This window comes from Hylobates moloch, unplaced genomic scaffold (genome assembly GCF_009828535.3).
Source record: "Hylobates moloch isolate HMO894 unplaced genomic scaffold, HMol_V3 SCAFFOLD_6, whole genome shotgun sequence".
Classification (NCBI taxonomy): domain Eukaryota; kingdom Metazoa; phylum Chordata; class Mammalia; order Primates; family Hylobatidae; genus Hylobates; species Hylobates moloch.
This window is the reverse complement of record NW_026652281.1, coordinates 15,517,743-15,531,387: the sequence shown is the minus strand read 5'-3', so window position 1 is coordinate 15,531,387 and position 13,645 is coordinate 15,517,743. Positions and strand designations below refer to the sequence as shown.

At 41.7% G+C, this 13,645-nt stretch overlaps 1 protein-coding gene across 1 annotated transcript in view; it reads left to right on the top strand.

Moving 5' to 3' along the window:
* HSPA4 (heat shock protein family A (Hsp70) member 4) overlaps positions 1-13,645 on the top strand; it is a 53,167-nt gene that overhangs the window by 16,144 nt on the left and 23,378 nt on the right. The window contains exons 4-7 of the mRNA XM_032156431.2: positions 2,979-3,101; positions 5,820-5,919; positions 6,582-6,715; positions 9,230-9,474. Of these exons, the coding sequence (XP_032012322.1) occupies positions 2,979-3,101; positions 5,820-5,919; positions 6,582-6,715; positions 9,230-9,474 (602 nt within the window). The remainder of the gene's footprint in view (positions 1-2,978; positions 3,102-5,819; positions 5,920-6,581; positions 6,716-9,229; positions 9,475-13,645) is intronic.

Below are 13,645 nucleotides of genomic sequence, written 5' to 3'. Positions count from 1 at the left end.
TTGAATCATCTGGATTTTGGTTGGGAGCCATGTGTGGTGCTCTTAATATGGGTTGGAGGCCTGGGTAGTGATGGTTTGAAATTAATACTGCCATTGCTGCTTGTTTTGCTCACTGATGCAGTGGGCTTTTTAGCATGATTTTAGGGAATGACTTCTGGAAGAGCAGGCAAAGGAATCACAGTTTTTTTTTTTGGTTTTTTTTTTTTTTGAGATGGACTCTTGCCCTGTCACCCAGGGTTGCGGGCAATGGCGTGATTTTGGCTCACTGCCACCTCTGCCTCCTGGGTTCAAGCGATTCTCCTGCCTCGGCCTACCAAGTAGCTGGGATTACAGGCGCATGCCACCACGCCTGGGTAGTTTTTTGCATCTTTAGTAGAGACAGGGTTTCACCGTGTTGGCCAGGCTGGTCTCGAACTCCTGACCTTGTGATTTGCCCGCCTCGGCCTCCCAAAGTGCTGGGATTACAGGCGTGAGCCACCGCGCCTGGCAGGAATCACAGTTTTAAGTCACTAGCAGATAGATGGGCATACTTCTTGGAGATAGGACTTAATTTAGAAAGAGATGTTCTTTTGGGGAAAAGTGAGTTTGATCTTTATCTCTGGTACATCTAGTGGAGTCTCTGTGAAGTATGCAGTGAACTGATCACAGAAAAGCTAAGAGGCTGGGAGATGGATAGGGTGCACACATTTGCCTTTCTTGCACTCAGAGGTAGTAAGAGGAATTCACTAGGCGGGGTGGGGGCGTGATTGGCTTTCCAGGCAGGTGAGTTTATGGAGAGATTTGGTTTTGGAGGCCAAGAATCAGGAGAACAGGCTGGAAAGCCAAGAGATGTTGAGAACCATGAGAAAAAGGTAATCTGCTGTTGCAGTGTAGCCGATAATTTAGTTGTATTTAGGAGTGAAAAATTCTGAAAACTAAAGAATGATGACTTAAAATATCTGTGGTAATTAAGGACAGTTTGAATGGGATAGTAAAAGGTGAAGCTGAAGCACAGGAGAGAAAAAGGGGTTAAAAAGGGAGGTGAAGAAATGTGCAATACTTACTAGAAATAATAAATAAATAAAATAGGATAGGTACTGGCAGATTTAGTCATAAGCATTGCAAGAACCAAAGGAGAAAAAGACTAGGAAGAAGATCTGGGAAACAAGTAGATGCAAGTCTGAAGGTGGTGGAATTGACCTCAGAATTAGGCAAATAGCAGGGAAGAAAGAGATAATTTAGAAAGGGCACCAGGAGGGATATTTCCCCATCTTTATCATGCAATAAAGTAAGAACTGTTCAATTCTAAACCGTAATAAATTGTGGTTGGGTTGGGGAGTGAGAAGGTGGCACGCAAGCTGAGTTAGGGCAGCAGCTAAAAGAAGAGAGCAACATGTTCTATTCTGGATTGTAATTGGGGAATATGGGCGTGTGGGATGGGTTGGTATTGTTTTAGGCAGTCTTTCAACATTTAAAATTCGTAACTGTTATCAAAGTTGCAGACTTTTATCTGGAATAGGGCTTTATCTTGAAGCTTTGTTCATTCATTATTGTTACTTACTTTAATTTTTTTTTTTTTTTTTTGAGACAATCTCACTGTGTCGCCTAGGCTGGAGTGCAGTGGCATGATCTAGGTTTACTGCAACCTCCGCCTCCTGGGTTCAAGCAGTTCTCATGCTTCAGTCTCCCTAGTAGCTGGGATTGCAGGCATGGACCATCATGCCCAGCCAATTTTTTGTGTTTTTATTAGAGATGGGGTTTCACCATGTTGGCCAGGCTGGTCTTGCAAGTGATTTGCCCACCTCAGCCTTCCAAAATGCTGGGACTGCAGGTGTGAGCGACTGCACCTAGCCCATCTTTTATTATTTAATTCAACCAGTATTTATTGTGCCAGGTCCTGTTCTAGGTGCTGGAGCTATGGCAGTGAACAATCAGACAAATGCATGTCCTCGTATTAGATTGAATCCTAATTGTGGAGATGGATAATAAACAGTAAACACATTAAAATACACATAGTATGTCGGACATTAAAATAGTTTCTACCAGCAGCCTCTTTATGGAGGGGCAGTGTGGGTCATGGTGAGCTACACTGATTTGTCTTTGCAAAGGAGCTTTTCTTAAGATTTGTTGGTTTTTTTTTTTTTTTTTTTTTTTTTTTTTTTTTTTTTTTTTTTGAGACGGAGTCTTGCTCTGTCGCCCAGGCTGGAGTGCAGTGGTGCAATCTCGGCTCACTGCCAGCTCTGCCTCCCAGGTTCACTCCATTCTCCTGCCTCAGCCTCCCGAGTAGCTGGGACTACAGGCGCTCACCACCACGCGTGGCTAATTTTTTGTATTTTTAGTAGAGACGGGGTTTCACTGTATTAGGCAGGATGGTCTCGATCTCCTGACCTCGTGATCCGCCCGCCTCGGCCTCCCAAAGTGCTGGGATTACAGGCGTGAGCCACCGTGCCCGGCCAAGATTTGTTGTTTTACGCTGTGCTCATTCATCTCCAAGTATCGTGTTTGGTTGAAAGCTAAAATAGGCTAGGCATGGTGGCTCATGCCTGTAATCCCAGCACTTTGGGAGGCCGAGGCAAGAGGACTGCTTGAAGCCAGGAGTTTTGAGACCAGCATCGGCAACAAAGCAAGAACCCTGTCTCTACAAGAAAAAAAAGAAATTAGCTAGGTATGGTGACATGTGCTTCTGCTCCCCGCTACTTGGGAGGCTGAGGCAGGAGGATTGCTTAAACCCAGGAAGTTAAGTCTCCAGTGAGCTGTGATCGTGCCACTGCGCTCCAGAGAGAGAGAATGACAGAGAGACAGACCCTACCTCCAAAAAAAAAAAAAAAAAAAAAGGAAGCTAAAAGTGACCTTCAAGGTATTACTTCAAAAACTAGCTTTTTTTTTTTTTTCCAATCCCCTCTTGAGATAATGTTGCTTTGATAATGGGAAGCATTGTTCATCTAGGACATGAAGAAAGAAATATAATAAGTCTAGGCCCCTGTGTTGTTTTCTTGCAGGTGACATATATGGAGGAAGAGCGAAATTTTACCACTGAGCAAGTTACTGCCATGCTTTTGTCCAAACTGAAGGAGACAGCCGAAAGTGTTCTTAAGAAGCCTGTAGTTGACTGTGTTGTTTCGGTGAGTTTGATCCATATACATTATTGGGAATTTGCATGAAGAAGCAGAGAGAAGAAAGCTGCTAATTTCAAGTAAAGTTGTTTTTTGTCTCAGGTTGTAATGGTTATTTAAAAAATTTGTCAGGCTGGGCGTGGTGGCTCACGCCTGTAATCCCAGCACTTTGGGAGGCCAAGGTGGGTGGATCACCTGAGGTCAGGAGTTCGAGACCAGCCTGGCCAACATGGTGAAACCCCGTCTCTACTAAAAATACAAAAATTAGCTGGGCGTGGTGGTGGGCACCTGTAATCCCAGCTACTCGGGAGGCTGAGGTGGGAGAATCACTTCAACCCGGGAGGCTGAGGTTGTGGTGAGCTGAGATCGTGCCATTGCACTTCGGCCAGGGCGACAAGAGCAAAACTCTGTCTCAAAGAAAAAATTTTATGAAACTAGTCTTCATTTTCTTACTCTCTTCTGCTGCTTAGCTTTTGTTCAGGCCTCCTTTGTTATTCTGCCTATTGAAATCTCTTCTGTTCTTCAAGGTGCATTCATCTCAGCCTGCCCACTTCTTCCTGGATTTTTTTCATGGCCTGGCATAGCACGGGGTAGCCACTCATTTGTTGAATTAGTTGAATACCCCAATTGTAAATGGCACTTGTTCTCTATTTGTATTTGCTGTTGGTATCTAGCGTTAAAGACAAAGGCAAGGATTGGGCATGGTGGTTTAATCCCAGCATTGTGGGAGGCCAGGGCAGGAAGATCATTTGAGACTAGCCTGGGCAACACAATGAGATCCCTGTCTTCACCAAAAAAAAAAAAAAAAATTAGCTGGGCATGGTAGTGCACACCTGTAGTCCCAGCTACTTGGGAGGCTGATTCGAGCCCAGGAGTTTGAGGCTGCAGTGAGCTGTGATCACACCACTGCATTCTAGCCTGGACAACAGACTGAGACCCTGTCTCAAAAAAATTATCCAAAACACAAAGACATGGCAGCAGTTGACTTTATCTTTTGCATATCCCTGTTAAGATGGAAGCCTGGCTACTGTAGCTTTGTGCTTTAGTATGGTGGAATCCTTAGGGACTGTTGAAATATGTGTGGTTACATTGGCTTTGCCACCAAATCTCCTCATTCTGCAATTGTTACCTGATACTTTAGTTTTGTGGCCTCTTTTGTCTTAATGTTGGTGCATTGATTGGCAAAGCAAGGACTGTTAGGTGGCTTTTTCACCCTAGAGTCTGTTGCCTGGCGGATTCCTTGGTCCTTGATTATCGTAAAGTAGAATTGACATTTGTCAGAAAGAATTGGATTATAGTTGCGTACACCATTCTGGGGATGGGCTTTATTCTTTATAGAAGAATGAAAATGCTGTGTTCCTTTAAAAAGCTCAGATTCAGTGACCTTGATTCCCCAGTGGCTGATACACCAGATCCTGTATTTCTTAGATGTTTCCTACCTTTCCTCAGCTCTCCATTGGTCTCCCAGATTTGTTTCCCTTCCTCCATCTAGTGCCCCTAGCTTTGATCCTGCATAACACTCTGTGTGGGAGTAAAATTTATGTAAAATACTGGAATGCCTAAGTGTCTTTTCCAGTTTTGGGTATCAAGTTAAAAGGTGTTGAGTCATGTTTGGGCGGGGCCTCAAGATCACACTTGAGTTTTGGTAATTTGCTTAGGAGGGTTCACAGCCCCTAGCATATAGCTATTCTCATGCTAAGATTTATTGTAGTGAAGGAATACAAAGCAAAATCAACAAAGGGAAAAGGCACATGAGGCAGATTCTGGAGGAAACCAGGCACAAACTTCCCAGAGTCAGCATGTGCTTAACTCCAGCAACAGGTTGTAACAATACGGGTGAAATGTTCTCTACTACAGGAGTTCTGCCTGAGCCTGGTTCAGGGATTTTGTTTGTTTGTTTGTTTGTTTTGGAGACTGAGTTTCGCTCTTGTTTCCCAGCTTGGAGTGCAGTGGCATGATGTTGGCTCACTGCAGCTTCCATCTCCCAGGTTCAAGCCTCAGCCTTTGGAGTAGCTGGGATTACAGGCATGTGCCACCACACTCAGCTAGTGGTTTTTTTTTTTTTTTTTTTTTTGTATTTTTTATAAAGATGGGGTTTCACCATGTTGGCCAGGCTGGTCTCAAACTCCTGACATCAGGTGATCCATCTGCCCCGGCCTCCCAAAGTGCTGGGATTACAAGCGTGAGCCACCACGCCTGGCTAGTCCACGGTTTTTATCAGGAGTCGGTCACATTGGTACCCTATACCTAGCATGAACCAAAATTCCAACTCCCAGAAGGAAAGCCGGTAGTCAGCACAAGCTACATGTTTATATAAACAGCTTAGGTACAGCGAACCACTCTTAATCATTTAGGGAAACTTTTTCTATTGATTTAGTGAACTGTTTGTGAATCAAGATCCTAGATGCCAGGCAAGGACCAACATGCAAGCAGGCATTTTCTAAGGATAGCAGTTTCTGGCCTTTATATTAACTCTTCTCTGTGGTCCCTACTTTAGCTGTTGGTATTTTGGTCTGCCATGTAATGAGTATATGTAAGGTAATGGTATGGCTATTTGTTTATCCTAACACTGCTTACTAAATGTTCTAACTTTTCCCTACTAGTTTGAAATATTTTCTTGATCATATACAGAATAAATTGCTGTAGGTATTTGATGGCGTTCCTGGATTTTACTAACTAAAATTAGAATCTATAATACAGTAAACATTCTTTTTTTTTTTTTTGTAGGTTCCTTGTTTCTATACTGATGCAGAAAGACGATCAGTGATGGATGCAACACAGATCGCTGGTCTTAATTGCTTGCGATTAATGAATGAAACCACTGCAGGTAAGGAGGACCGTTGATTATTTTTTTGACTTGGTTAATCTTGAAGGTTGTGAAATTTTAAAACCCTAGGGTTTCTTGCCCTTTATTTTGCTTTTAGCACTGCTGCTCTTGCTTACCACCTGTGTCATGGTGTTTTTGGATACTGTGTCACTTGTGAAGAATTAATCTGACCAGTGCTTTTTGTGTACCTTTATAGCATGCATTTTGGTATTTAATCACATGCTTGTTGGGGAAGGAGCACACTTAGCGTGTGGAGCAGTGCTTTGGGTTAAAGACTGGTCTTCTCTTAGACTTGTGGACTGGTAGAGTCAGAGGAATGGGACATAAAGCAGCATCTCATGGACAGAGCATGTGGGGTGTTAACATAGCGTAGGGGTAGAAGAGATCCAGGAAAATATATTTGGAAAATGGGGGAAATGGCTTGGGGAAAATTGTGCCAAAGTCCATTGGCGACTGTAAGGAAGTCTAAGTGAATGTCAGTATTTAACTCTTGGAAGATAATCTTTTTCTTGAATAAATTATACAGTGTTTATAAAGAATTTGATTTCTAAAACATAACACATGTAGTTGCATTCGTTATATATAAAACCTCTTTTTTCCTGCTTAAATGAATTTTATTTACTTAGATGTTATGTTTAATTTTTGTGTTTTTTCTTCTGTAGTTGCTCTTGCATATGGAATCTATAAGCAGGATCTTCCTGCCTTAGAAGAGAAACCAAGAAATGTAGTTTTTGTAGACATGGGCCACTCTGCTTATCAAGTTTCTGTATGTGCATTTAATAGAGGAAAACTGAAAGTAAGTATATGTTTTTTTTCCAGAAGACTGTGTTAGTAATATGGTAATTATAAAATTTTGAGAGACAACAATTTTTTCTCATCTACAATATGGGAGAAACAATGCATACCTTACAGGGTTATTCAGAGGATTTTTTTTCTTTTCTTTCTTTTTTTTCTCTTTTTTTTTTGAGACAGTTTCGCTCTTGTTGCCCAGGGTGGAGTGCAATGGCGCGATCTTGGCTCACTGCAACCTCCACCTCCCAGGTTCAAGTGATTCTCCTGCCTCAGCCTCCCTAGTAGCTGGGATTACGGGCATGTGTCACCATGCCCGGCTAATTTTGTATTTTTAGTAGAGACAGGGTTTATCCATGTTGGTCAGGCTGGTCTCGAACTCCTGACCTGAGGTGATTTGCCTGCCTCGACCTCCCAAAGTGCTGGGATTACAGGCGTGAGCCACCATGCCCAGCAGGAGGATTTTTTAACATGTAGTTCCTTGGTGAATTTTACACTGGGGATTGAGAGGGTGGTACAGGTGCTCTGTTCTCTTGCTTTTGAGGTTTTGAGTGTTCTGGAAAAGGGGTTTCTTTTGGATTCCAAAACAAACTGGACTAGGAATTATAGATTTCTGGAAAGCCAAAAGTTTAAGCAGTTTTGTACACACAGAAGTATAGAAGGCAAGGAGGGGCCAGAGGGTGATCTCTGTCATAGTTGAGTTTGCTGGTTTATGCTAGTTCCACCGTAGGGTATAAAATTCTCTGTCTAGATGATTTTATCTAGAATTTGGTGAAGAACCAAGGATTTCTCAAGTGTTTGCTTTAATTATTCGAATTGTATATTAAAATTCTTGGTGCCAAGGTCTAAATTGACCGCCTTGTACCCATTGGAGATTGGTGGAGAGGGATTACCCAAAACTAAATATTCGGTAATTTTGGAGGAATTTTGAGACTTTATTTGTTATGGTCTTGTGTCTTTGAAAAATAGACGTTTCCACGTTATTTTCTGGTTTATATTGTTTCTAGGTGGTTTTGTTTTTAAATAAAAGAAAGCGAATCTTTTAGGTAATTGGGAAATGAGAGATTTGTGATTTTGCTTTTTGACAGCTGTAAATGGTGGACCAAATGTAATTCTCAGTGTTTAATCACTAATAGAATTTCTAAGATCTATGGTATGCTTTCATCTTTTTAAACAGAAGACTCTGGTTATAATTTAGCCTGGCTTTGGATCAGAATGATGTGTATTAGTAGCCATCTGCTTCTGTTTTTCTAAATTGTCCTTCTGTGTTACCTGTCACCTGTCAGTTTTCCAATCCTTTTGATTACTTTTAAATTATAAAAATATTCATTACAAAAATCTCCCCAAATTGGAAAACATTTATGTGTAAGGAAAAGTGTGGGCAACATGGTAAAACCCTGTCTCTACAAAAATTAGCTGGGTGTGGTGGTGTGCCTGTAGTCCCAGCTACTCTTCAGGCTGAGGTAGGGGAATCGCTTGAGCCTGGAGTTTGAGAACAGCCTGGGCAACATGGCGAAACCTCATCTCTGCAAAGAAAATACGAAAATTAGCTGGATGTGGTGATGTGTGCCTGTAGTCCTAGCTACTTGGGATGCTGGGGTGGGAGGATTGCTTGAGCCTGGATGGTCGAGGCTACAGTGAGCTGAGATTGTGCCACTGCACTCCAGCCTGGGCAACAGAGTGAGACCCTGTATCAAAAAAAAAAAGAAAAGTTATTTACAATCTTACCATTCTTAACAGCTTGGTGTGTTTCATTCTAGTTTTCTAAGAAAACAGAATTGGAGTCACTATATTTAGCTCTGTGTCCTGTCTTTTTTTTTTTGTTTTTTTTTTTTCAGTTAACATACTAAGAAAATTTCCCCCATGACGTTTAGCATTCTTTGAAGAGATTGTTTTTACTGGTTTTATTCCTTCATAAGGATGTCATCACTTACTTAGCCTAACTTCTATTACTGAATCTAATTAGATCTAGTTTGCTTCTAATCTGTTAGAGATTTGGAAATGGGTAACCCAGGCTAATTAGACTTCCAGGTTAAATAGAAACACATTGCTGTGAGCTAAGGCTTTAAGGAGTCCTTTGGTAGTAAACTGCAGAGAGTTGAGCCTTTGGTATTACTCAGTTTTGAGATAGTGAGTAGACTAGAAGTATGTACGTGACATGTTAGTATATTTTACCTTGGACATGTAACTGCTAATGGGAGTCAGACTGGTACAGTGGGGAGGGCATGGACTTCGGAATTAAGGAGATTTGGCTTTGAATTCCACTTCTACCACTTACTAGCTTTGTGAACTGCAGTTTATCTCATCTGTCCAGGTCTGTAGCATTATCTGTACATTGGGGATTATAGTGCCTATTTTTACAGTGTGGGGTAATAAGGATTAAATGATGTATACATTGCTTTATTTTAACCTTAATGTAACCCTCCCTCTTTTTTTCTAAATAAACAACTTACCAGGCAAATATATATCATCTGTTTCAAAATCGATTGGTTGTTTGATTAATTCTCATTTTTTCCTTAAGGTTCTGGCCACTGCATTTGACACGACATTGGGAGGTAGAAAATTTGATGAAGTGTTAGTAAATCACTTCTGTGAAGAATTTGGGAAGAAATACAAGCTAGACATTAAGTCCAAAATCCGTGCGTTATTACGACTCTCTCAGGAGTGTGAGAAACTCAAGAAATTGATGAGTGCAAATGCTTCAGATCTCCCTTTGAGCATTGAATGTTTTATGAATGATGTTGATGTATCTGGAACCATGAATAGGTAAGTATATTAATATTTCGATGTTAAAGTGAAAAGTGAGTCTTCTCCACGTACATTAACCTTTAATTGGCTAATTGTTAAAATCATCATGGGGGTTATATGATAATTTTGGTTCTATTTAAAAAATTCGAAGCCATTCAGGACCCTGCTTTTTATATAAAGTTGGGTCTGGTTATTCTAATAATGTAGACTAATGTTTTTGTTCTGATTAATTGAATATTCCAATGTGTTGGTAGTTCTTTACATATGCATTTGTTATACACGAGATTTCAGTTTCCAAAAAATCAGGGCAAAGGGCTGTAATGCAGAATTGAATTTAATTTACCCAGTGATTAAGAAATTGTAATTTTTTTTTTTGAGATGGAGGTTTTTGCTCTTTTGCCCAGGCTGGAGTGAAGTGGCACAATCTTGGCTCACTGCAACCTCTGCCCGCAGGTTCAAGCGATTCTCCTGCCTCAGCCTCCTGAGTAGCTGGGGTTGTAGGTGCCTGCCACCACGCCCAGCTAATTTTTGTATTTTTAGTAGGGACGGGGTTTCGCCATGTTGGCCAGGCTGGTCTCGAACACCTGACCTCAGGTGATCCACTCACCTCAGCCTCCCAAAGTGTGAGGATTACAGGTGTGAGCCACTGTGCCCAGGCTGAAATTTTTCTTTTTGAAAGATTCGGATTCACTTGAGGGTGACAGCTCTTTTTGTATAGTGCTGCGAGAATTCTGGATAATTGACATTTCGGGGTTATCCTCAGAAACACCCAGAGTGTTATTGTTGCCTGGTTCGGTTGCTTGGATGATGGGAGTAAGATATTCTTTTGGCTGTGAACTCTACTGGTAGAATTCAGGCAAGACTAATGGTGTATTTGGAGACATGTGCCTGAGCTATCCGTAAAAAAATTGAAATGGTGTTTATTTTGCCTTGTATCCAAATTTTTAGTCACCTCACCCACTACTTGCAAGAGATGGCTTTCATTTTTGTTAAGCAGCAGTCTTGTGTATGTGTATGTGTGTTCCATGAAGTCTGGAGGTAAGCCAATATGTTTCAGAAATTGTTAGTGAAATGTTACGTGTTTGTAAGAGCTAAGTAGGTACTTATTAAGTAGTTTAAATTTTTTAAAAACTGAATTTGCCTGTGTGCTGTTTTTTAAAAATAGTTGTGGCCAGGTACGGTGGCTCACGCCTGTAATCCCAGCACTTTGGGAGGCAGAGGCGGGCGGATCACGAGGTCAGGAGATGGAGACCATCCTGGCTAACATGGTGAAACCCCTTCTCTACTAAAAATACAAAAAATTACCCAGGCGTGGTGGCGGGCACCTGTAGTCCCAGCTGCTGGGGAGGCTGAGGCAGGAGAATGGTGTGAACCTGGGAGGTGTAGCTTGCAGTGAGCTGAGATCGCACCACTGCACTCCAGCCTGGGCAACAGTGAGACTCTGTCTCAAAAAAAAAGTTGTACTGTGATGGGGCGTGGTGGCTCACTCCTGTAATCCCAGCACTTTGGGAGGCAGGCGGATCACTTGAGGTTAGGAGTTTGAGACCAGCCTAGCCAACGTGGTGAAACTCTGTCTCTACAAAAAATACAAAAACTAGCTGGGTGTGATGGCAGGCGCCTGTAATCCCAGGTACTCGGGAGGCTGAGGCAGGAGAATCGCTTGAACTTGGGAGATGGAGGTTGCAGTGAGCTGAGATTGTGCCACTGTACTCTAGCTTGGGCAACAAAGTGAGACACTGTCTCCAAAAAAAAAAAAAAAAAAAGTTGTACTGTATTTACATCATCAGAATACATAGTTCTTTTTTGTGGGGGCTTCACCATGGTCCTCTCCTGACCTCGTGATCCGCCCGCCTCGGCCTCCCAAATGTGGTTAAAGGGCCACCACTGTCCCGGGTTCACGCCGTTCTCCTGCGTCAGCCTCCCGAGTAGCTGGGACTACAGGCGCCCGCCAACACGCCCGGCTAATTTTTTTGTATTTTTAGTAGAGACGGGGTTTCACCGTGTTAGCCAGGATGGTCTCGATCTCCTGACCTCGTGATCCGCCCGCCTCGGCCTCCCAAAGTGCTGGGATTACAGGCTTGAGCCACCGCGCCCGGCCAGAATACATAGTTCTTATATGTTCTATATTATAGCCTTCATTTAGGGTGATTATTGTTGTTATTCTTTTGAGACAGGATCTTACTCTGTCACCTAGGCTGGAGTATAGTGGTGTGATCTTGGCTCACTGCACTCTCTGTGTCCTGGGCTCAAGTGATCCTCCTGCCTCAGTCTCCTGAGTAGCTGGGACTACAGGCACGTGCCACCATGCCTGGCTAATTTTGGTATTTTTGTAGAGACTGGGTTTCACCATGTCGCCCAGGCTGGTCTTGAACTCCTGGGGACTCACGTGATCTGCCTGCCTCAGCCCCCCAAAGTGCTGGGGTTACAGGCGTGAGATACCGTGCCTGGCCCCCTTCATTTAGTCTTTAACATTCACCTTTGTTTAAATCGATTAAACCAGATTATTTGACATTATATTTCTTTTAATTAATGGTTTCTTCACTTAAAAAAAACTTGAGGTGAAATTCACGTATCATAAAATTAAGCATTTTAAAGTAAACAATTCAGTGGAATTTCGTACATTCACAGGGTTGTGCAGTGGCCACCTCTATGTAATGGAAAAACGTTTTCATCACCCCAGAATAAAACTTCATACCCAGTAGGTGATTATTTCCTGTTTCCCCTTACCTCTGGTCACTGGTGATCAACAGCCTGTTTTCTGTTTCTGTGGATTTATTTATTCTGGATATTTCATATAAGTGGAATCATGTAATATGTGTCTGGCTTCTTTTGTTCTAACTTCTCAGTGTAATGTTTTTGAGATTCATCCACATTCTGTATCAGTACTTAATTTGTTTTTTTGGGCGGATATTATTTTCTTGTATGGATATACCATATTTTATTCATCCATTCGTTTGCTGATGGACATTTGGGTTTCTACTTTTTAGCTGTTGTGAATAGTGCTGTGGACATTTGTGAACAAGTGCTTGTTTTCAGGTCTTTTGCTTATATACCTAGGAGTGGAATTGCTGGCTTATACAGCAATTCTATGTTTAACTTTTTGAGGAATCTCCAAACTGTATTTCTCAGTGATTACCCCACCAGCGCTGTACTGGGTTTCAGTTTCTCCACGTCTTTGTCAGCACTTATTTTCAATTTTTTGGATTATTTTAGTAGATTACTAGCAGCTTTGTGTTAATTCATCGTTTTGATGGTTGGAAGTGCATTCTCCTGCAGATTCCTAAGGGATAGCACATGTGAATAGTGTTCCTTAAGTTCTTGCATGTTGGTGACAGTTTGCCATGTTTATACTTAAAAGTCACTTTAGCTGGATAGAACATTCTTAGCCTTTCTTTCCTTGTTGAGGATCTTAAATGCGGTAACAATCTATTTTCTTTTGGTGTATGACATTGCTGTCAAAGTGTGACAGCATAGTTTTTAGATGTTTGTCACTTGTTCTTTTTGCTTAGATGCCCAAATGTTTTTGATTTTTTTTTTTTTTTTTGAAAGTCCATTTGGGTGTGGTGGCTCACACCTGTAAACCTAGCACTTTGGGATGTTGAGGCAGGCGGATGGCTTGAGCTCAGGGGTTTGAGACCAGCCTGGGCAACATGGCAAAACCTCGTCTCTACCAAAAATACAAAAAAATAGCCTGATGTGGTGGCGTTCGCTTGTCCTGGCTACTCGGGAGGCGGAGGTGGGAGGATCACATGAGCTTAGTAAGTTGAGGCTGCAGTGAACCATGATCACGCCACATTGCACTCCAGCCAGGGTGATGGGAGTGAGACCCTGTCTCAAAACAAAACAAAACAAAACAAAAAAAACTCAATAATTTTACTATAGTATGTTTTGATGTTGGTTACTTTGCATCAGTTTTTTTCCAGTACACAGTGTGCCTTTTCAGTATGTAGTCTGACATTACAAATTAATTAAAATTTCTTAAGTTTTCTTGAATTATATTTTCTGGTATTCTGTTGTAATGCTGTGGTTTTCTCTTTTGGGAATTCCTACATAATTATGTTGGATCTTCCTTGCTTATCTTACATATTTTTTTTTTTTAGTTTGCCTGTTTTTTATATTTGCCATTTTTGGTCCAGTCCTTCATGGCATTGCTCTTGTGTACTGTTTAGTTTTCATTTCTGACATTTAT